The sequence below is a fragment of the Punica granatum genome, chromosome 5 (assembly GCF_007655135.1).
Source record: "Punica granatum isolate Tunisia-2019 chromosome 5, ASM765513v2, whole genome shotgun sequence".
NCBI classification, from domain to species: Eukaryota; Viridiplantae; Streptophyta; class Magnoliopsida; order Myrtales; family Lythraceae; genus Punica; species Punica granatum.
In genome coordinates, this window is record NC_045131.1 from 30,083,051 (window position 1) to 30,108,232 (window position 25,182).

At 37.0% G+C, this 25,182-nt stretch overlaps 2 protein-coding genes across 2 annotated transcripts; one reads left to right on the forward strand and one right to left on the reverse strand.

Annotated features, from left to right (window-relative positions):
- Nucleotides 1–3,155: 3,155 nt before the first annotated feature.
- On the reverse strand, nucleotides 3,156–8,556 carry LOC116208618 (pyrophosphate--fructose 6-phosphate 1-phosphotransferase subunit beta). Its single transcript, XM_031542149.1, has 16 exons — nucleotides 8,250–8,556; nucleotides 7,757–7,915; nucleotides 7,546–7,667; nucleotides 7,305–7,358; nucleotides 7,114–7,220; nucleotides 6,895–7,000; nucleotides 6,538–6,601; nucleotides 6,235–6,323; nucleotides 5,774–5,905; nucleotides 5,466–5,636; nucleotides 5,241–5,356; nucleotides 4,716–4,827; nucleotides 4,490–4,574; nucleotides 3,802–3,846; nucleotides 3,625–3,693; nucleotides 3,156–3,432 (listed from the first exon to the last, which is right to left on the reverse strand). The coding sequence occupies exons 1-16, from the start codon at nucleotides 8,443–8,445 to the stop codon at nucleotides 3,362–3,364; spliced, it is 1,698 nt and encodes a 565-aa protein (XP_031398009.1). The 5' UTR covers nucleotides 8,446–8,556; the 3' UTR covers nucleotides 3,156–3,361.
- A 14,946-nt stretch (nucleotides 8,557–23,502) lies between these two features.
- Nucleotides 23,503–24,724, forward strand: LOC116209196 (probable transcription repressor OFP9). The gene has a single exon (XM_031542776.1). It carries the CDS (start codon nucleotides 23,722–23,724, stop codon nucleotides 24,226–24,228), a length of 507 nt encoding a protein of 168 aa, XP_031398636.1. The 5' UTR covers nucleotides 23,503–23,721; the 3' UTR covers nucleotides 24,229–24,724.
- The last annotated feature ends 458 nt before the right edge of the window (nucleotides 24,725–25,182 follow it).

The following is a 25,182-nucleotide window of genomic DNA, read 5'->3' on the forward strand; positions in this document are numbered from 1 at the left end:
ACCGGTGACCTCGATTATGGTGGTAGTGGCCAGGATCAGGGCCACCCCCGCCCCTCTCCCCTTCAATATCAGATCTCGATCTGACTCTTTTTTCTTTTAGTTTTCGAAAAAATACTAGAAAATATTGGGACAAAAGTGGAAACAAAAAAGTTTTGTGGGTATTATATACGTAATTAAGATTTCAAATGATAAATTTTTTTGACATTTATCCAATCAAACAAAATTGACTTAATTTAACAAGTAATTATTTTATTCAACACTTAAAAATTCAGCACTTAATTTCAGCACTTAAATTAAGCTGAAACAAACACACATTTTCTCCTTTCGTTTTCCTCTGTTAATTAAACAGTTACAATTATCCTGTTGAAAAAATATCTACATAACTTTCAAGTTACTGGTTTCTTAGATCGCAATTGATTTGATACCATCACAAATTCTATATATTGTAGAAGAGGGAAGAGATTCAAAATTGTACATGTTGTCTCGAAAGGCAAGCTCACGTGAGTAATAACATATAAAAAATCTCTTCTCCTGTGAGCTACACACACACACACACACACACACACATATATATATTATATACTAAAATAAATGTATAAGTAAATATTACGAGCTACAAAATATATATCCATATAAATCTAGAAGATATTATGGACTAACTTAACTAGCTAATACGAAAAAATAAAAATAAGAACTAGCTAATACGATCTTGCTTTGAATATTCTATATATCCTAGATAGTAGGCATGATATATTTCTAACACATTATTTCGTGATTGCAAAACAAATTTGGTGTGTTATGCTCGTCAGTGTTGATCAACAATATTATGTATCACCACGTATCTCCGCATTCAGTTGCCGAAGCAGATATAAGTTCGATGTTTTGCGAAGGAGAACCGGCGGGCCGGCCGGCCAGCTCCGAGGATGAACCCAAGAAAAGGAAAGTGAAAGACACTTTGCAAGCAAGAAGGGTTTTCGTTTAGGAACTGGGAGTTGAGGGGAATGCAGAAAAGAAGATAGGCAAATTGAACATTAAGACAGACGCGTGAAAGGGATGTCTGATAATGACGCCACGTTCCCTTAATAACAGTGAATTGAAGGAAGACAAGGACTTGCATGCAGATGTTATTAATTCGGTCCCATATTTTCACCTAATTTCACTTCGGTACCCCATACTCTCGGGAAGTTTCCTCAATTACACCCCCAAGTGTCCCCACTACATAATAACCCTTACCTTCTCTAGGAAACCACGTGAAACTACAGTGCCTTAAACAAGTGAAAGTAACATTTTTCCTAAAAGAAGGAATTAGGAAGTGAAATCCCAAGGAATCCATACCTTTTCTTTTTAATCTTTTTTTTTTACGTATTTGATTATTCCATGTCCACAGTCTTTTTATCCACTTATATATTTATGTGTTGTCTAAATAAAATGCTCTCATGAACCGTTCAGTCATTTCAATTGATTGATAATAATAATCAACTCATGATCAAAATTTACTCATGAAGAGTGTCTTTTGAGATTTCAATGAGATATTCCATAATGTTCTCCAACATCTTATTAGATTATTGTAAATGTAATTAATGTTCTTCGGCCGCCGGACTGTCAGGTGACATATGTTAGTCGTCATCAAAATTGTTAGATATAATATTATATCCAGTATCAAAATCAATGATCTATGTTTAATTTTAGCCATTCAAAATTCATATATATATATATATATATGGGATATTTTACCTTAATAACATTATTGATCATCTTTATTTTTATGTCGCTACTTTTCTACTAGCAACAGCATTTGAGAACATTTCACTAGATGTGACACATTTCGACGAAGAAAATTGTTGGCCCCTTGAATCCCCCTATAGTCCATTCCAACGTCGTTGGCCTCTCTAGACCGAGTAGTGTTGTCGACTCTCCGCTTCGATATTCTGCAGACTCTATCCCATCAACTTTATCATATCTAGTCACTCACGCCCTCCATAGGACTCTTCCTCTTTCTTCGAGCAATAGACTGATATGGAAGTATTATATGCTCTTGCAAATAACCCATGTGTGCAGATCAATTAATGTGGACCGACCTAACTATTCTCACTGTCGTTCTACCTTTCAAATAAATCTCAATTTTCGCCCTTATTAAGTTACAACATAATAATAATTTTAAAAACGGACGACCCACGCCTTACATAAATACAGATTAAAAAACCGTATCATAATTAATTTTGCGGCTCGTAGCACAAGGGGCTTGAGGAGTATCACTTGTCTAGTTTCCCATATTTCTAGCCCTCGATCACCGCAACCTTTGACTTTGGTAGTGAGTTGGTGGCGGTGTTAATGTTGGTGGGGGGAATATGCATATGAGTTGTCCTGTTGGCGGGTTTTGTTTGGGTTTGGGAAGTGAGTGCCCAAATTTTGAAGCTCTTCCTATTCCATACTCTTCCTATATATATATATATATATAAAACTTAATTTCCTCCCAAATTAAAGCTGTTACCTTTATTAATTATCCCACGGCCCCTTCTGTTCTCTCCCCTCCTTCCTTTTTCAAACTTTTATTATGGTTGTTGCAGCTTGACGTTTACCTGCCACTGTCATTACTGTGTAGGTTCAATTAATTGCTCATTATGTACACATTGACATATTTTTAATCGTTCTTATTATTAATTCATTGAATTGCTTAAAAGATCTCAAATTTTGTGGGTGCTACGATATAATGAGTTACATTCTCTTTTCATTTCACTAATAGACTTAGTAGGAAGTGCCAACTTCGGATCCAATTTAAAGGGTCTGTTTTGGAATCTTCATATGGGCCGAAGTTCACTTAGGCCTACGAGCCCAATTATGTAAAAGTGTTCATCATGACGACAAACTTCATTGGGCACTCTTGTACCTCCAGACAACAAATGACGTTCTGTTCTAATTTTTCGTCCAACTTGGATGTTAACCAATTTGCTTGACGCGGACAGGACACACTTGTTTTAATTCAATGCGATTGAGGGATATCCGAGCTCGCATTAGAGCTTGGTACATGTAACTCTTCATCTGAGATTTTCACCACAAAACTTCATGATGCTAGAGGCAGAGATACATAATCAAATACTTGTCATTGTGATTTCTCCTATGCAGAACTGCTCGAATTCAGAGTCCCGTGGTCTATAAAAATGAACTCAACTGTTATGGAAACGGCCCAAACAATCACCCTTTATTATGTAGTACCGTTATTAAATATCCATTCCCAATCCGATCAATTCGGATCCACAACAATATTCTGACTACCTTCCAAAACTTTGCAAACTAAAACCGAAAAGCTCTCATCACAAGATTGCAGAAACACGAAACCGATTAGCATCACCTAGTTATAAGCTCAAGCTCCCAATTCCAGCAACAGAGTGTGGTTGACGGCATCAGATGCTGGGCCGATGAATTGGATGGGACCTGCAATGAAATATGTAGATAATTTCTTTCAGGGACACAATCTTCCCAAATTGTTTTGTTTCGACTCTGGATGTCGGCAATAAAATTTGGCAATCATATTCTGTCCTAGAGAGGCAAATAGTTTTGGAGTTTGTGATACATTGATCAGGAAATACTAAACAGTTCATATTTTTGACAGGATGAAACTCGTACCGGGACTGATGTAGCGATTCTTGATGGCCCACTCGTCCCGCATAGATGCAAACTTCTTGAATGGTGCACCTGAAATATCGGGCCATTAAAATCCACTCAGATGTTCATTTATGTTTGAGGTTCTTCATCGAAACCCTTAATTTATTAGATTCAATTTTAACCAGATTGTTTTTTTACCTTCAAGCTCCACCATTGCCTTCTTGATCACAGGTTTGAATTTTCCTGCACAAAGAGGTTCATTCAATTGAATAGCCAATGAAGAACTATGATAAAAGTCCAGAAACCATGGCGTTTATTTTAAAGCTCACAAATTAGACAAACAAGAGCAGAACTCAAGACATCACAGTAATTCATATTTCTGATAAAATTCACAAAGGGCAAACTTCGATAAAGAATCCTCAGCTGCTAGGTTCCACAGCAGAAACAGTACTGCTAATGCTAGGATTGGGTTTAATCTGGGTTGTATCATGGGTTTCAATTTTTCTTTTTTCTTTTTTCAATTGAAAGTATTTCCAATCAGCACTAAGTATATCCTGTCGACATATACAAGGTTGCATTTAGTTTCCATCAAGATCAATTTTGAACCATTAATGGTATCCCCCTCTCTTGAAGATCTAAGTCCTAAACATAATATTTTTGTCCCTCCATGAATCTCACAAATTCTAAAACTCATTCACCTAAATGAGAAATATTCCCACAATTTCAGAGGACACATATTAATTTTTCTGAGAATTTATCTCAAGTTCAAGAGTGTATAGGATATCGTAGCCGCTCAGTTGTTTAACCCATGGGAAGGTGGAAAGAGAGGCCTACAATGCCACATAGAGATAGATACCAACCAATAAGCAGGAAAGTGAGCACTAACCATGTCTCCTCTCAACATCCATCAAGGATGTCAAAGCAGTGCCACCCACAGTCCATTCAGAGACAGGAGCAGCCAAATTCCCAACCTGCAGAATTTCCAATATTATAAATTCATTGCAAAAGAAGTACATAACCTTTCTTGGAACCTGATGGAAACTATAAAAGATTAGGCCCTTGTGTAAAGAGGAAAACAGGAAAAGAATGGAAAAAGGAAGATAATCACTAACCGAAGATATCAATCCAGATTTTCCATCATGAAGAAGGGCCCCGGCAGCGTAACCCAAAGCATAGCAGTAGTTAGCATCAAAGTTAGTTGGCAAACCACATCGGCCTTCATATCTGAAAGTGCAAAAGTACATAAGCAAATGAGAACATATATATATTTTCTAATGAGGGAACATATCTATAAAAGCATATAAGATGTAAAGGAGATGCATATAAATGCGAATGCGAGAGACATGATGTGCTGTAGAGTATTGGTATTTTCTTATGATATCTATTTGACTAATCATTTCAATTTGTTTCTCGACCGATTGGGCCGTCTCCTGTAGATTTTTATAAATTTATTTGAAGAATCATTAAATCAACACTTATTACTTAGCATACTATATTTTAGAACTAGGAAAATCTTTATTACTAATGTTTTAAATGAATACGATCCTAAAATATAATATCATTTTGGAACACGTATTCACTATTGATGCGCTTTTGATAAAAAATATATATATATATATTTGAGGGCCTGAATTTACCCGAAAAAGTGAGACTGCCCTTTGAATTGAGCATTGTATGTCCCCTCATGCTTTCTCTTCTCCAACTCCGTTTCAACCATCTGAATAAGCATCTTTTCTGTCTCGATTTTGGCAACCTATGTGGCAAAATGAGAATTAGTACATCATCCAAATTTGGAACAAAATGAAAGAAAGAAGATATCATTGCCAGAATAAAGAAAGAAGATACCATCGATTAATGATTACCTGGACATTTCCATGGGGATCTCTCTCAAGCATCAACTGTTCTTGAATTGCTTGAGGCAAGAACTCAAAGAGCATCAGTGACTGATCAGTGAGTTTTTTCTTCCACAGACCTCCCTCATCAACAACTTCATGGGCAAGAATTTCGTTCAATTCAGCAATAAGTTGTTGCACCTGTAGGTCCAACAGGTAACAATCACAAGCCAAATGTTATTATTTATGATAATATGCCAATACATCAGAATCAGACCCATAGGAAAGAAATTAGACATGAATCATAAATGATCTCTGAATAATAACAAGAAATTTACCTCAGGGATAAAGTCGATGAGACCCTCGGGAATGAGAATGACACCATAGTTGTAGCCAAGTTCTGCACGTTTGCATATTATATCAACCATGTAGTCCGTGACATTCTTCAGCGTCAGCTTCTTAGCATAGACCTGCAACAATAAAAAACATGATCATCAGTGGTGTACAGAAAGCTTTTCCTCTTTCCCTTTAACCTCCTCTGATAGCAAAGGCATTCCTTATATCTACCTATTTAGACTGAAAAAGACTTATCTCCTTTTCCTTCTGGTCTGTCGGATAATCCTTTGTCAGGAAATATTACTTATGATGGGCGTTTGTAAGAAATTCAACAAATTCCCATAAAGGAACCCTAAAATGAATCGTGCATCTAAAACTGGATGAGATACCAGCTAAGGATGGTCTACTGTTAGTCCACTAATCATGGAAATAGCTTGAATTCAGAAGTTTGAGAAAAGGATACCTCTTCTCCAATAATAGTAATGTTTGGATGAGTTTGCAGCGCACACTCCAGTGTGATGTGGGATGCAGCTCGTCCCATGAGCCGAACAACTGCAAGCACACAGATGGTAAGCACAGTGACACCAGATCTCAAGAGAAAAAAATACAAGAGCAGATTAAGTGAAACTTTGATGCCAGGGAAAACAGACTGCATGATTGCTGGCAAAGAAAATTCAAGAAAGTTCCAATTTTGATAGAATTGAACTGCTGAGAAAAAGAAGCTGGAGAAGAGAAGGACATTGACTTCAAAACCTAAGACACTTACAGTGATAATACTTTCCAGTTGACCGGGCATCCACCATGACATTGCCAATCATTTCTGCATATATCTAAATAATAAACAAACACAGTTTATAACAAAGAAGATGAAAAAAAAAAATCTTCAGATCCAATAAGAGTTATCTATGTAGCGACACAGTTGGTCCACAGTATGTCAAAACTGATGCAAATCTTCACCATCATAGGATCCATGGAAAGAGAAATCTAATAAATCCTTTAAAGATGGGCCTATATAATTGAAATATTTCAAGCCAAAACTTATGCATAGGAGCGATACTATAAGAAATGTCAAGCAATAACTAGTAACATAAAAACTGGAATGAGAATTCATAAACAAAATTACCTTGCACGCAGTATCGAATCCAAAACTTGTGGGCACTTCCTTGGATTTGAGATCACCGTCAATGGTTTTAGGGCATCCCATTACACGAGTCTTCATATTTTTGCTCCTAGATATCATAAATCAGCATGAAAGCATATATTAACTTTAGAATATAAGTGATATTTGAGCAACTGCAGACTTCCCAGGTGGTTAGAGCATATATATACTGATCAAGCGCACCTGAAGTTCTCCGCCAGGAGGCAAGCATTTGTGTTAGAGTCATCTCCTCCAATGACAACGAGGCCATCCAGGTCAAGTTTTCGTGCTGTTTCTTCAGCTTGCTTAAACTGTAATCATATTAATGCATGAGTATTTGGTTCCACATTATACACTTCTCTTTCTTCTAATAGAACGAACTCGAAGTTCCTCACCTGCTCTGGAGTTTCAATTTTATCTCTCCCACTGCAGATCATGTCGAACCCACCCTAATTGGGGAATGAAACAGGCATGATCAGACATCACTGTCGCCGTAACCTTAATAACTAGACATGCATGAAAGCATGTAATATAGCTAAAGAAAGTTGTGAAACTGAGCCCAGTGGATGAAGCTAGCGGCTTTGCTTATTCTCAAGCATGCGGACCACTATATATCAAATCAGAGCCAAAAAATACCTGGTTCCTGTAGGGGTAGATGTACTCTGAAGTTAGTTCCACGTACTTGCACTTCATCACTCCAGCAGGACCACCCCTGAAACCATACAATGTGCTTCCCTTCGCACGGTCCTGCAAGTAATCTGGCACATGAAACAGGAATTACGTTATATCCAAATCACCACACGCATACAATTCAAATCAAAGTAAAACCAGTCCATCAGATTCTCACCGAAGATTCCACAAATCACATTATGTCCACCAGGAGCCTGCCCTCCCGACAAGACCACACCAATCTTCAACTTCTTCTCAGACGAGATGGGTCCATCACAAGGCACCAGTGATGCAGATGGCTGCCCGAAGAGACATGGGAATAGCTTCGCAATCTCACCTGCAAACAGCAGAGCCCAATCAGATGCAAAGACCAAATGGATCACCTCTGAACCTGCTCATTCCTATTCTATGTTTCCTCTAACTCAGATATTAGAAAACCTTTGACCGTCAAAAAAGACATTTTTACATCAGTTTCCTACTTTTTTGCTGCAACAGACAACTAAAAACAGGACATTTCTCAAGGAACAGCACGCAAACAGATCGGTGACACTTCCAAATACAATCCATCAACTCGATCTTCTCCCAACCAAACAAAAGCACTAATCAATAAGCGACACGACTACAGCACCGATCCGACATTTGCAAGTTGAGAGCAGAACATGATTGATTACCGGGATTGCCGGCGGCGGAGCTGGGGGGTCCGTCGACGATCTTGAAGGACCCTTTGAGCACAGAGGGGAGAGGGAGCTCATGGTCGATACGGCTGGTCTGGACTTCGCTGTAAACCGAAGCCAGGCGGCCACCGTTATTCGCCGTAGCGGACTTACCGCCGGCGAGCTCACCGTTGATCACGAAAGCCGGAGCCATAGCAGGAGCCCGAAACCTAACACTTGGGGACTATGATCTGACTGGAGGGAGGGTTTGGTTTTAGGTGCGAGCTTTGCGACTGAGAAGGCGGAGATTTCCACTCTCTGCTTCGCTTAAGACAGCGGTCAGTGTTTCGTTGAAAAGGGTAAAACCGTCATTACAGGCCTCGGAGGGACCGCCGACGAACGGTCGTTGGCCGTCAAAGGAAATGGCAGTTCGGGAATTTCCGGAAAAACTGGTTGGCCATTTTTGTAAATTCACTTACAACGTCATTAATTAAAAAAAATCTTTGAGGAAAAAAAGATAGAGGTAGGAGCAAATAAGATGAGAAAATCTTGAGTACTTCAAGAAAAACCGAATAACGTGAAAAGTACGAAAGTTATTCATTATATATTATTATGAAAAAATTTCAGTATATATTATTATATTATTCAAGATTCGTTCATGCATTTTATTATAAGTTTATTTATTCATTTGTTACAATGTGTTGATTTTTTTTCAGGTAATGGGACGATACATGATCACCGGAGAATTTCTCGTAAATGACATGAATTATAGGGTAATCACTATTATAGCAATGGCAATTTGTGCAAATCACCATCAGAATAATGATAATTTGCAATGAAAGGACATATAAAGATATCATGTTAACATGAAACATGACTGAATTCTTTTTTTTTTTAATAGGATTTAGTGAATATTAAAATTTAAAAGCAGTTATTGGTCCGGATTAATTTAATGTCATCGTCCTTTGGAGCTCAGGACTGGCTTACCTAACCGTCCATTTGGTTGGTGGGTGAAAGATCTATAGAAGCAAAGGTACATACCAGATTTTCATGGTTTTATTCCGGAGGGGGGCAAAAAGGGAAAGAAAAAAGGAAAACTATTAGGGGCCGTTTGGTGATAAGAATTAAGTAAGTAGGCCCAGGTTTTGGTGGAGTATTAGCCCTCAACTAATGGGCCTGACATTAAGTGGGCCGATGATTTTCTTTTTCCACTTTCTACTCCTAATTGCGCATCAATCAATATACAATATAGAAAAGCCAAAACGTGGAATGTGAGAGCTCCGTTTGAGAACTCTAAGGTTGCGTTTGGTTTCATAGTAGAATTTTAAAATCAGATTTTGATTTTGATTTTGAGTGGAATAAATGGGACCCACTCTTTGACTTTGTATGAGTTATGTTATTTTGTTGTGGAAAAAAGTGGTATAAATGGGGCCCACTCTTTGACTTTGTATGAGTTATTTTGTTTTGTAATGGATAGAGTTAAGTTAGAATTGTGATTTTAAAATTGTGTTCACAATCCAAACAGGCCCTAAACTTTTGATAAAATATCGTTACTTACTCGAAGTAATTCATTCGATAACCATAAGCTCCACGTAGAAGCAACCTTTCAATTTTGTTCATTGAATTATACTATATTTTGTTTGAGTCATATTTGATATATTTTGATTATTCATTCAATTATTTGTGCGTAACAATATATATAATTATTTTTTCAAAAATTAAAAGACTTCCTGATATTTTGAAAGAACTCCTCAATATGAGTGATATTTTTTTTTCAAATTCAATGTACCAAATCTCGATAAATACGAAACAAAAATTTTTCTTTTTGCATCATCTTTTTATATACGACTATTTTTCCTACGCTCTAAATCCCTTATTTTCTATTGCACTAATGCATGTTATAAATATGGCATATATTTTTCTATAAAGAGGAGCATTCAGATTTCGCCTGATGAATCCTTGCAATCCATAATCAATTCTTAGCAAACCCATGGGATAAGTCCTCCTACCACGCATGCCAACCATTGGGTTAATACTATAGGATTGTTGACTCTTTATACATATGATCTTCGCATATAAACATATAGCTTGATTATGTATTTATGTTTGACATCATGATATTTATTTCTTTCACAATTTGTAGCATTTATTATGTCTACTTGATAAAATATATGATTTTAATCATATAGTTTCTTCATATATATATATATATCCATTTGTGCATCATACATGTTAATTATTATAAAAATTGATAAAACTTTGCCACTCAATGTGCTAGTGTTAACTAGTTATCAATATAAAAGTTAGAGAGCAATACCAAGAAGTGTCAAGAATGGGATATATGTGTCTGCTTAACATGTCTGTACTATGGAGACTTTCGAATATCAAAGTGCATATCGAAAAAAATAGAAAATTAAATGAACAAATAATATTATTTTAATAGTTAATTTTAAAAAAAAGTAATTGAGAGTATAAAAAACTAATCCACTCTTCCTATGGAAAAATGGACCAGTTTTAATTGTTTAGTAATATAATATAATATAGGGTAAATTGCACTGATAGTCCAAAATTTTTTATAAATGTTACAATATGGTACATGCAGTTTTTTTACTGCTTAATGGTACACAATCTTTCAAAGTTATTTCAATTTAGTACATACCGTCATCTCGCAATTGATGACGTCAAGTCGACGCTGACGTGGCTCACTACGTGTCAACACCTTTTTGACATGGCCGAGGTGGATTCACAGAAGAGCACCAAAACCCGTGAAATCATCAAAGGGCTCCAAAACCCGTGAAATGAAAATCAAATTTTGGATTTTACCATTTTGATGGATTCACAGAAGGTTCGCCTTATATACAATCGTTGAGATGTCGACGACTGTTGATATCATGGATGGAGGCAAACTCAAGCCAACGATTCCTCGGCTGTGGATCCAAGACGGAGGCAAAATCATGGAGAAGGTGTTGTAATGGTTATGATGCGATGGTCGTAATGGTTGGGAGAAACCCTCAAACTAATCAGATGTTGTAAAAGAAATGTCAATGTTGTTTTTTTGTGAAAGCCTGGCTTCGAGTTCATCCGTTTCCCTTTCTGAAAACTGATATGTTTAGGAACAACTCTATACATAGAGACAGGAGAAGAAGATGAGTGTTATCTGTTTTTGGTGGAACGTTACATGATGGTGCAAACTCTTTTGAAGTTATAACTTAATAGTATAAAATGTTTTACAGAAGTTATATAATAATGCAAAATGTTTCTTTAAGTAACTTAAGGGTTCACAGTGAGATCAAATTAGATGCAAACTGTAACAGCTGAGGATGCCTCGGTAAACCATTAAAGGGAATAGTTTTACATGGAAAAAGCCGAAATCAAGACTCGAGTAGCAGAAGAGGGGAAGCTTAAGACGGTGAGATGGTAGGACCCTAGACCTACAAGAGAAAGAGAACGAACATAATGGAGCGAGAAAGGGAAAGAAAACTTGCAGAAGAGTAGGACTGAGCTCGTGTGCTGGGGATGTAGATGAGGTGGGGCGATGACGAGATGCGTGCTTGAGCTCGGGTTGGTTCCAAACCATAGGGAAGCCCAAGAACCTGCAGCGACGAAGGAGTGGAAACTCACAACGGTGCTCTGGTCTTGAGCTTGAATTCCAAGTGAAGAGAGCTGAGACAGAGGAGGTCGGGGTAATAGATTTGATCTCATGCAAGGGCCAACAAGTACAAGAGATAGGAATGAGGAGGTATCGGTGCGGTGATGGGCCGGCGACGAGTTGCTTGCTGGAGGGAACCGATTCGATGGCGGTAGTCGGGACGAAGGCAACGCCGCTGCCTTCTCTTCTCCTTACTCGATCTTCATTCCTCATTCCTCACGGGGTTGTAGGTAGGGAGAGAGGGAGCAGAAACATATTGAATTCTAAGGTTATTTATTTATTCATTTTTATTTTTTAAATTTTAGATAATTGTTCTACATTTTTATTATTTTTTGTATTTCTTAGCTTTTCAGATTATATCTCCGTTAATGATGTGGCAATGCATGATTGGTTTATTTCCCGCCCCCATCCACATTAGTTTACTATTTCGCCTACGTCAGAAAGGTGTTGACACGTAGTGAGTCACGTTAGTGTCAGCTTGATGGTGTCAATGGCGATTTGCTAGTATGTACTACACTGAAAAAACTTTGAAAGATTGTGTACCATTACGTAGTAAAAAAAAACAGTTTGTACCATATTGTAACATTTGTAAAACTTTTTGAACTACCAATTCAATTTACCAGATGATATAATATAATATAATATATTCAGTTCAAAGAATTGAAAATCATGTTTTCAATTTTAATTTTATGAAAAAATAATAAGGTTAATGATTCCTGATGATGCACCCAAATGATTCTCACATGCCCAGCATAGCTAATTGATTTGCCATCCACCCTCCGTTCATCTTTTTCGACCCAAAATTCAAGGAGGATTTAAACTAAGATTTACTTACCAACTGTTCCTAATATTCTTTGCTTAGGTAGTTGATTATTCCTCTTAGCCTTTTTTCCTTTTTAAAAAATTTTGGTAATAAGTTAATTCATTATCTGAATTAACTCAACGAGTAAATATTAGATTATCAAATGACCTACGATAGCATATCTTAGATTTCGGATTTAGGTTTCGCTAAGTTATTTTATATACATACATATATATATATATATAATGATTAGTGTTATCTTGGCATCAATTTTTCTTCAGGTGGCAATTTGTGATTGGTGAATATGGTTTTCTTTGTTTATACTTACAAAAGTCTTGACAGATTGTGCCATACTTAAGCAAGATAAATTAATTTTGGTGTAACCCAAATAAACTTCAGGGCAACATAAAAAAGGTACTAATAAGATTTCCTCAAATAAGTGCACATGAGTATTAAGTAAGCGAATATTGCAAGATCTTGCAATAATTTGAAGACGTTGAGAGTTTAGAATTCCAAAAAAAAAAAAGTTAAGAGGAATTCAATAGATTTGTAAGAGTTTAAGTACCACAACCAATCAACTCGAGTTTTTGAGTTGAAGATAGACTCAATCGCTTATAGGCCTAGCGAAAATTTTACAGAAGAGTGACCATTTTAAATTACTTACGAAAATGAGGGGAAAAGTGTGCTAGTAACTGGTATTCAATAAGTTTCTAATTATCACGAAAAATATAAATATATATTTTTTAATAAGTTTGTACAATCATTGTAAATATTTGCACTAATACGAGTTGTAATTTATCAACGAGTGTAATAGGCATATTTCTTTTAGCAATAATTTTATTCCTGGTAGCTATATAATGAAAAAAGGATGTGCATTCAGAATAAAAAATGAGTCATTTAGCTTAAATGAGAAAAGTCTTTTGAAATCCTTAGGTTATCAGTGAGATAAATAATCCCAAGAGCTTCACTATTTTCTTTGCATTGCAAGATGATATAAGTATCTATATCTATATAAATATTAAAAGCCGGAATGACGCATCGAGAGGCGTCACGTAGGTCGAAGTAAGCTTTTCCTTAAGTGACTCTTCGTGTGATCACCAATAGTAATGTGGTAAGTGGCACAATTTTGTGATGCTAACTCGCTTCTCAATGAAATGACTTGCAATGGAAGACCAAAAAACTAACTTATAAAGAATTACTTAAATTGTCACATTAAATTTTTCAAGATCTAAAATTTTGGGATGAAGATCAACTGCATACATACATATGAGAAACCATACCTCTCAAGGGGTAGACAACATGCTACAATCATTAAACACATGAAGCTTCAATTGAACTATCTCGAACCTTGCCTTTGAAAATTGCAAAGACAGTAACATGCAAAATTTAAAAGAGTCAACATACCATGTAATTTCATAATTTCATTATAAAACAATCTACTTTTAGTACTTATCACAAAATATGTTATATAATGATAGCAAAATAAAATAGAATAACATGTCCTAAGAGAAAAAAAAACAACGATGAAGTAGACGGAGAGAATAATGATTGACTTCAAGTCTTTAAGAACCTAAAATATGTTTGGGCAATTTTTTCTTTCTAATGTCCTAACATATTATAACAAATAAAATAGACAAAGTTTAGTTGTTTCGGGAAGACAAGACCTACGTGCACAATAACAATATTGAAAATATATTATGCATGTAAATCTATTTTTCTAGATGTTGTACATTGAAATTAAATCTATTTGCTAAATGTTATCTTTTTAACTTATTGCCTATCTAATAAAACATCTTATTAAGTATGCGCGGGCCTTTCGTCTAATTTTTATTAATAATTGAAAAACTTGTTGGTATAACATGAATTGATTAAAGGGCCTTTGGAAGTAAGGTTTCATGTTCAAATCTTCTAAATGAAGAAAATTCATGATTGTGAGAGATTTATGGTGTGTTTGTTTTTTAAAAAATTTTCAACTCAACTTAACTCAATTACACTCATCTTCAATTCAACAACACAATCATTACTTTTTAAAATTTTTTAATCATTCAATTTTTAATATTAAATTCTCTCAATTATTTATTACTTTTTCACAATTCAACAACACAATCATTACTTAATTATTACTTTCTCTCAACTATTCATTACTTTTTCACACATTTTCTCATAATTCAACAATACAATCATTACAAACCAATTAAAACTAAAACTCAACTCAACTCAACTCTAAACCCAAACGCACTCTTACTATTTAGTGGCTAACCCAATTCAAACTCAGTTAGTCGAAACCCTTTGAATTTTCAAATACCATAGTGCAAAAAAAAAAAAGAATGCTGATGTATTGTTAGGATACTATTGTAATTTATGTTACTCAAACCATATATAGTGCACAGACGCAATTGACTAGTTTTCATGATACGTAAAATAGTAGCGAACCAAAATTGATTTGTATCAAAGATTAATTAAGAATTTGCAAAATAATATTGGGGATCGGAGTAGGTCTCGTAATTTATGTTGCTCAATTCATATACACAATCGATTAGTTTTTGTGATACATATAGTAGAGAACTTGAATACCCTATCCCTTTGTTGGAGCATCACCCTATCCTTCTATTATAGCTTGCGACCTTCAATGGCTTCCCAACCACTACTATACTCTTTTTTCCCTCCTCTTAAAGACACCATCACTACTCACAATTACCATCTATTCAATCCTTTAGCTCCTTTAACTGTACCTTTAACCCTCATGCCAACTTCAAAAATCTGGTTTCACATTCCAACCTTCCTCTCCCTTCTTATCTTTTACAGCGAAACCTTACCCCCGAATCCCTTTGTTCCCTATCGATTGCTTTCCCACCACAAGACACCCCGCCCTTTCCGCTACCAAACATGATGGAACCTCAAGACCTCGATTTTTCCCTAGCCAGAATGTTCAATTCCTAAATGACCATGACCCAATCTGCAGAAGTTCTCGATCTGAAGGTGAATGATGAAGAATAATCTAGAGCCTCTGAAGCCATGTCTCTCACGCTGTTAGTAAAGCCCTTTGGCTTCAGGGCCCCCCTCCCCCCCTCGAGCCAAATGTGATCATCTCCCGTCTTCTCTCCATCTGGCCGATAAAAAAGGAAGTCTCTATTGTGGCAGAAGAAAAGATTAAAGATTTGCTGGTTTGTTCCTTTAAAGACTAGAAAGATGTTGAAGTTGTGGAACAATGACAAGCCTGGTTTGCACTTGGTGCACATGTTGTGCTTGCTCGTTGGGGTAAGGGGCTCTCACTCGAAGAGGTCCCATTCGACACCATATCTTTGTGGATCCAGAAAAGAGGCAAACCACCTGAGATGCTATCTAAAGACAATATTGAACTAGTGGCCAGAAAAGCAGGAAAGGTTGTTCGAATTGACTAGGGCAATAAGAAGAAGTCCCCATCCCGAACTGGTTCACGAGCCCTCGAGCTCTGGTTAAGGTACCAATCTCCAAGCCTCTCTGTCCAGGTTATTTGATCCGAAGGAGAGACAATTCCGCCTCCTAAGTCCACTTCAAATACGGGGATTTGGTTACTTTTTGCTACGATTGCGGCCTCATTAGGTATGAACAAAACAACTGCGACTCCGACGAACCAGGGATTTTGAACCAGTATAGTCTTTGGCTCAAATTTAACCGCAATGATGATCTTCCTCCACCGAAGGTCCTCCCGTTGGCCACGGACTCCCCACAACACCTTCACCCTCTAAATCCCGATCCCCCCCACACTCCATCACCGATCCAATCCACTTCCCAACGGAGCCCATCACACTCCGATAGCAATGCAGGTCCCAAGGCACCCCAAGCCTCAAAGTATAAAATTGTACACAAACTTCCTGACTCCATGGCAGCTTTAGCAAATGATAGCGACAAGTCCACAGAATATTCTCTTTATGGAAAGCTCTTTGACTCTAGCGAAATCAATATAGTTGTTGGGGCCTAAAGCAATTCGGTAGAATTTATAGCATTTAATGAAAAAGGCAAGAGCCCCCTATTCTACTCGGGTCCCCAACTCAACCCAGGCCACTGCCTCGATGGGTCGCTCCAGTATGGTCGGCCTAAGCCCAACATCAGTCCAAGCATCTCTAATATAAGCCAGCTGTAGCATCCACATCCCACGATCCAGCTCCAAGCTTATTTCCCTTTTCCTACACTGGTAAACATGACCCTGGACCAAAACTTTCTACTGCTAACCCAAGCTACTGATGAATTGTCCCCACAGCTGAACAACTATTTACAGAAAGTGTATCAGTCTCAAAAAAAGAGAAAGTTTGAAATCTCCATGGAGGAATTTATGCAGAGGGCTACCCCATATATTGCTATTATCAATAAAATGACTAGGACCCTGGGAGAAGCCATTCAATAGGATGCACTTCTTCCAAGGCTCAACTCACAACTTTGGACACTACTTGTAACAAGAGGTAGCTCTTAATCGCCTCAACAATGAACTGTGATAAAGAGCCAATCAACCACACATTGAGGAGGTTATGGATGACAATGCGAACCCTAATGTCCAAATGGCCGAGGAGGCGGGGCCTTATCATGCCCCCACCGAAGCCATGAGTCTCTTAGCTTGGAACTGTCGGGGCATTGGCGGGAATCGACAGTTCACGTACTTTGTCTCCTCCTTCGGAAGAATAAACCCGGCATCCTCTTTTTATCGGAGACTAAATCAGATAACAATAGGCGACAAGAGATTGCGAGCCGGTGCAACTTCGACCATCGTTTGTCCGTAGATGTAGTAAACTCGACCGAAGGACTATGCCTCATATGGAACTCTGAACTTTCGTTAACAATACTCAAACACTTTATGCATCTCATTCATGCTAGAATTAGCCATCCTATTTTCTCTGAACCATGGTTACTTACATGTGTTTATGGTCCTCCATACTATGCTATGAAGAATGCTTTTTGGTCAAAAGATAACTTGTCCTTGGTTCCTTGTGGGAGATTTCAATGAAATAAGCAGCTTGATGGATAAAACGGTCGGTAAAAATGTTGCCTCCTCATCCAAATGTTTTATGGACTCTTTCATGAATATCTTAGGCTGTGTGGACTTAGGCTTCCCGAGAAACCCCTTCACATGGCGAAACAAGCGATCAGATTTAGCCCATATCAAATAACGTTTGAATAGGGCAATGGCCAATGGGGAATGGAGAACCCAATACTCACAAGCTGGTGTCTTACACCTTCCATGTGTTAGTTCGGACCATAATCTTCTCCTTATTAGGCTATGGATGAAGTCCACCTCGAAACTCAAGCCCTTTCGTTTTGAGGTAGCTTGGACTCGAGACTCGACTAGTTATGAGGTTATCAATCATGCTTGGCTTGATAGTATACATGGTTCCAAAGCTTTTCAATTATCATCCAAAATAAAAACTGTAAAAAAGGAACTCAAGTTGTGAAACAAGAATAGTTTTAACATGTGTGATGATAGAATTACAGAAACTTTACTTTGAATTGATGAGCTCCAAAGAAAAGATCAAGATGATGTTACCAAAAGAGAAGAAGAGGAGCTGCAACAGGAATTAGATGAATTCATCACCAAGAAAGACAAGATATGGCGGCAAAAATCTCGGAGCTATGGCTGAGAGATGAGGATAGGAATAATAGTTTTATCATCTTTCAGCAGTCATCCATCGACGCTCAAATCACATATTAAGTATAAAGCTGGACAGCAATGAATGAATTCATGACAGTACCGATATTGGGGAATATTTCTTGAGAAACTTTCAGGAGCTTTTTCACTCATGAAATCCGGTCTTTCCACAAGATCTAGAGGGTCTTATCAGTCAAATCATTACTCCTGCGGAGGACCAAGGCCTCATTGAGATACCTTCAAAAGATGAAATTCCATAAGCATTCAACTAAATTCAAAGTCTAAAAGCCCCGGGTCCTGACGATCTTCCCTCTTTATTCTACAAGCACAAACTACCTCGCACCAAGGAGCTAGAATCTTTTATGCCGACCAATATCCTCTGACGGTTAGGATTCTGACGAGCCGAAGACTCAAACAAAACTATGTTGTCCAAAACATCTTGGGCTCTCTCGTCCAATAAAGAAAGCCTAGCCATGAAAGCCATGAAAGTAAAATATGGAAAATTTCTTTCCTACTCTAACAAACCAATTCCCAGTCCATCCACAACATGGAAAGGATTGTTATGGTGTAATGGCACCCTAAAAAAAAGACGCTTGTTTCTCTATTGGTAAAGGGGACTCTATCTCAGTTTGGAACAACCTATGAATCCCAGGTTATGCTAATTTTAAACCTAACCTTACTGCACACATTAACACAAAGCCACGAGATCTCATGTTTTTTCATCCAAAAAGGCGGAACGCCCCTTTCATAACAAATCTTTTCGACAACGACACGGTGAGAAATATCCTAAACATTCACCTACCTAAAGATGAATATGATGATAAAATGATATGGACTATTTCTGCTTCCGGGGATCACTCGGTAAAAACCTTTTACATTCATGACCAAAAGCACAGGTTCACCTTACAAGTAGGAGTTTAGTGGAAACACCTATGGTGCTTGAAAATTCATGAAAGACTAAAGATGGGTTTGGTTTTAGAGTTAAGTTGAGTTGAGTTTTGATTTTAATTGAGTTGTAATGATTATATTGTTAAATTATGAGAAAAAGGTAAGAAAAAGTAATGATTATATTGTTGAATTGTAAAAAAGGTAATGAATAATTAAGAGAATTTAGTATTAAAAATTGAATTGAATGGTTAAAAAAATTGAAGAAAAAGGGAAAAATAATAATTGTGTTATTGATTTTTGTTGTGTAGTGAGTAGAGTTAAAGTTAGAATTAAAATTTTAAAAACGTGATTGCGAAATCAAACGGAGCGTAAAAGTCCATTTATGGAGAACAACTTGTGAATGTTTCCCCTGGTTCACTTAAAGCGGAGATTAATGCCCACTTTGTCGAGCCAGTTCTGATAATAGCGCACACCTCTTTGGAGAATGCATCATCTATCGCGTCGCTTGAAATTAATCACTTTGACACTTGATCTCTGATAATTTTCCTGCTCCTTTTATGTCGAATATTGTTCAGTTCTTAATTTGACCACCAACTCATATCCTCATGAACAATATCGAACCTGAATGCTTTGCTCTTTACAGTGCTCTGCTGCTTTATATGTTATGAAACCTAAGAAATGATTGTCTTCATGCAGGGTTGCAAATTGATCTATCGAAATTCTTGCTGCAATTATCCAATGCCTACAAGGAGCACTCCCAAATTGGAAAACACTAGCCCATGTAGGACAACCACAACAAAACTACAAGCAATACTCGCACTACAGATTAATCATCCTACCATGAACTAGACCCCATCAGTAGACCAGCCGCCAGATCACTGCAGATCGACCACCACATCAATTCCTGAGCAAAAGCATACCACGCAAATTGGATCCACATCCACATAGACGCTGCATGGAGCACGCACAAAGCTTACGCATCATGACTCGAACATAAAAATGACATAATCATCCAGTCCTAATGTGCATAGATTAACGCCTCCTCTGCTTTACAAGCTGAAGCACATGGCATCCTCCTTGCGCTCACAAATGGCTTAGGAGAAAGGATGGAAAAAAAAATTTGACTCCATAGTGATTCTCTTGTTTTAGTTAATCTCATCTATAACACTAGCTCACCACCATGGGATGTTAGGAACCTCCTATTAGATATTAATCTACTGCTTAGAGACCTCTTAGAATGGCGTTGTACTTGGGTTCCCTAGGTAGAAAACCAACTAGCGCATGACCTAGGCCATCTTGGTTTCATTTCCAATTTTGTTACTCTAGCTTTGTTTAACAGGTACCGTCGTATTGACGCTTCTTAATTCAATATTATGAAGTATTATTCATAAATAAATAAAAAAAGAGAGATAGAACTTGAATAGATTCGTACAAAAAATTAAGAGCCCAATGTGGGGATTGGAGTAGGTCATCATCAAACTAAATTTTTTCTTCTAGAATTCATAGTAATTGATATGTACCAGTAGTACAACAATTTTTTTTTTGTTATATGAGAGATTATGAGCTTAGTATAATGAAATGAAAATTCTAAGTATCTAATAAATGGGCATGAGTAGTCCCACATGAATATTGAACTTGAAACCTATAATCACCAGTACACCTCGGGGTGTTTGGGTCCGAGTACCCCATTTTTTTTACAATACCCGGACTCTATCCTATAAGTAACAAGTTCCAAGATTTTAGAACCGGACCCTACTTTGTTTAGTCATGGAACCGGAACCTATCCAGAACTTGTATTATACCATAGGTTCCAGATATCCTGTTGGAAACTGTAAATTTTTTTGTCTCTCTAAATAAAACCGAACACGTCTCATTTATAATCAGTGATCACGCAAAACAGAATATCGACATAGATTTAAATTAATCCACAATACATCTACAACAAAGAGTAATATGTCTCATCAATCCATCCACAAAACTAAACATCTGTCATACGATTAGGCCTCACCGAGGACACACCTATCGTTGTCGAACCAAAGCCACTGACGATAAGGAATGCGAAACTTCCACCGAGAGAGATAGACAGACAGACAAAGAGGAGAAGATGGTAAAGTAAAAGGGAGAAATATATCTTAATATAATTAGAAAAAATTATTATCGGATTCGGGTACCGGTTTCGATTTCTGTTCTGGATAACCTATATACGGGAACCGGAATCGAAACCGGTTTTCATTGGTTCTTAATTTTAATACTTGGACCCTACCATATTTTCAATACGAGTTACCCGAATCATATCCTAACGGGTAAGTTCCGATCGATTACGGATTTAACTGATATCTGTGCACACCCCTAAGTACACCCTCTTTGATTGTAGCACAACAATTTTATATCTTATGGAGCACTAATGGCATGAAATATTCAACTGGGATAAATAGTGCAAGATTCAGCTTTACAGGCTGAACTGTCGGATCTTTCAAGAGTGGGGTTCCATCTTTTACAACGTTATTCTTCTTCATTTTGTTGTTCCCAAAGCCAATGAATCCTCAGCTTCTAAAGTATACTAGGCAGCCTATCTAAGATTCAATATATATATATATATATATATATATAAGCTCATCTATGTAAGAATTGAAAGTCTTCCTCCGTTTATTTACCAAAAAAAAAACCTTCCTTTGTTTGATATAGCAAAAATATATACTTTTTAGGTAATATGATTGCAAATAAATATTTAATTCCTTATCTTTTTCACAGCTTAATTTGATAAGTTTAGAAGATGACCGTCCTGCCAACCAGTTTAGGCCTATTCCCGTTTCCCGTCAGCCCACCCCGAGATATATAAGCTATTGGATTGAGACTTATTCTTACGTGAATGACATTTCACACTAAATCATGTAATGCTAAGTGAATTTTGAATTTGGACTATAATAAATTCGCCTACTGACAATATAGTTTGCAGATCCTTATACAAAAAAAAATTATATGCAATGAAATAGAAATCCTAATAACTAATAAAAAGGTACGAAAAGTCTTACAATGGAAATCCAACTTAAAACTTTTTGATTATTAGCTAAGAGCATGCGTCACTGGTGATCCCTATGTTAATACTAATCAGAGGTCACCATCCAAATTTAAACTGGTGAAATTATCTTATATATATATAAACATACATACAGCGCTTATTATAAAACTGTGGTTTCCATTTACGAAAGTCGATGCGATAAAAATGCTCGGATTGCACCTCCAAATCCGCCACTGCTTGGTACTTGCAAGAAAACCCAAGAGCCTCTTCCAATGCTTAAATCGGAGGACTAGTAAGAGTGTGTAAAAAGTGGGTGTTCTCTCTAGTTACCTTAGAAAGTCTATATTATGAGAAAAATTTAAATGGTTCTATCTCATATTGACGTAAAGAGAAAAAATTAATGATATTTTTTAACGAAAAATAATTATGATAATTTTTCAAGTGATTAACACTGATTCTCCTACTTCATACAATTTAACTGGTGTTTTTTCAGGTCACGTGGCGAGATAAAATCACCCAATAACTTTTTCTATATTATACATCTGAAAAATGGAGACGATGACGAATGGAATGTGAAGATTTATTGAGCCCTAGTGATGGACCGATGGCCTTCATTGACCAACGGGTGCTTTCACAACATTATATGTCACTATTTGGGTCGAAATTTACCTGCACATCAAAAGCCGTAATTTATATTGAATAACTGGAAACTTTTGGCTAAGGTCAAATAGCTAGTATTTACATCCACCGAAAAAAACCTTGCATTTACAAATACTTCGCCCGCATATCTTAATTTCAAATTACATGATCCTAAATTAAAATGAATGGTCTAGTTGTACATCAAAAAAAAAAAAGGATGGTCTAGTTCATGTAGCGCCACGGTCAAGAAGATTGTCACACAAATCGTTTTCCGTTTACTAATAAACTAAATATATACATGACCACCATATGATAAGTTGCCCATCAAATATATATATGTATGCGTATACACATGTGAACGGTGACAGTTGACAAAGACATTATTCTTGAACTTGTGAAGAGTCTATAATGAATTATGTATACATATGTATATATTACTGAAAATATTATATAGAGCAATCTCAAGGGCTGGCAAACTAGAGAAGTGCTTTGTGCCATGTGAGGCTATAGCAATAAAGGGGTCCTAATTTATTTGCTGAGTACATATATTCTAATTGAAAAGCTCTTTTGCACACCCTCTCCTTTTTAGCATGCCATTGCCACCTAATGGTGCCTATAAAGGGAAGTAGGGATTAATCTACTCATCCTAATCATAACAAATCTCAATTAAACAATACAAATGTCCCCCAATCTCCAAACTCCAAATCTACCCAATCCACATCTTCCCCCCTTTTGAATCATCCAAAGTGTGCCCAAACCCAAGACACAATCATACATCATGTGACCCACTTGCTCAATTTGTGCATTAAGTGCTTAGTCCTCCTCAAAACCCTTGCCCTCTTAAAATTAGCCACATTCCCCGTGCCCTCTTGAGAAATGAGAGCTTCTAGGGCACCCAAGAAGCATAAGAGGCTTCAGCAGACTGGGTGCCGGACACTGTGTTGTAATTGCCGGTTCAGCGTGTCCTCGTCCGAGGAAGCTGAGAGCAGTAGCTCGGACCGCTTCGCATCAATCTCGAGCCTCGCCCACGCGATGGTACAAGAGAGGCTCGACCAGATGATAAGAGAGAAGCAAGAGGGGAGGCATTACTCTGAGAGGAGGAAGCATAGGGCAGTGGAGGAGGAAGTTAGTACTAATGTTGGTACCACTAAGTTCGTGGTTATGGTGGCAATGGAGAAGAGCTCTTGCAACCCGAGAGCGGACTTCAGGGACTCCATGGTTGAGATGATAACCGCAAACAAGATCGAGGACCCCAAGGACCTGAGGTGCCTCTTGAATTATTACCTCACTATGAATTCAGACGATTATCGGGGGATGATTCTTGAAGTGTTCCACGAAGTCTGTACAGGCTTGTTTCTTTGCTGTAAATGCCGTTACAGATGAGCGCAATTATGTGCAGCCTTTCGAATATTATCATTTTTTGTCTATTATTGGAAGGATTTACGGAATGTGAAGTTTTCAATGAAATCACAGTACAGATTGCTAGAAGAGAAATTTGTCTTTGAATATTTACTCTTCATTTCATTCATGAACTTTAATTTCTTGAAAATTCTTTTGATGAGCTGTTATCGATGGTTGTACATGTCTTGCTTTGCGTATCTCAATATAACAGAAGTAAGTCCACGTATTACTTAACCTAAAATACAAGTGGAATTATTTCGGACTTTAATTTGTAGTTTTTTTTTTCTTTTTTTGGGTATATACACTATGGTATTCGGAAGTCTCACGGCTCCTGCTTGATCTAATTCGAACCAAATCGGCAACTTAGGAGGTAAAAACTCTCTCAATTATAGATTTTCTACATTTGCAAGTTGCGAATACGATTTGTAATGCTTTTCTTAATGGTTGATAATTTTATGAGCCAGCGAATTTTCTTTTTCCTGTTTCATTTGTGAGGTTAACTAGTCAATGAATTTTATTTTATTTTGGTGAAATTGGGGGCCTAAGCCCAGAACAAATCGATGAATTTGAAAAAAGAAATGCATGTTTAATGCAATTTTGTCTTTTTTTTAAATAAAAGGAGGTTTGTATATGGATTTAATACATAGACATTGAAAGTTAAATAAATCGGTGGGGGGAAATCTCCCTAAATAAAGAGTTAAACTAAGAATATCTTGATTTCAGATGAGCACAGATCACTCCATTATATCCCCTTCTCAATACATCTATATCTGAAAGCTGAGAGCAGCACAATATTTTTTTTCTTTTTTTCATTACGAAGGAGGCCTATTGGCCTAATCCATTGAAATATAAATCATAAATATCTAATAAATGGACATGGGTGGTCTCACTGGGTATTGAGAGCAGCACAATGTTTGACCAATAAGAAAGGGACAT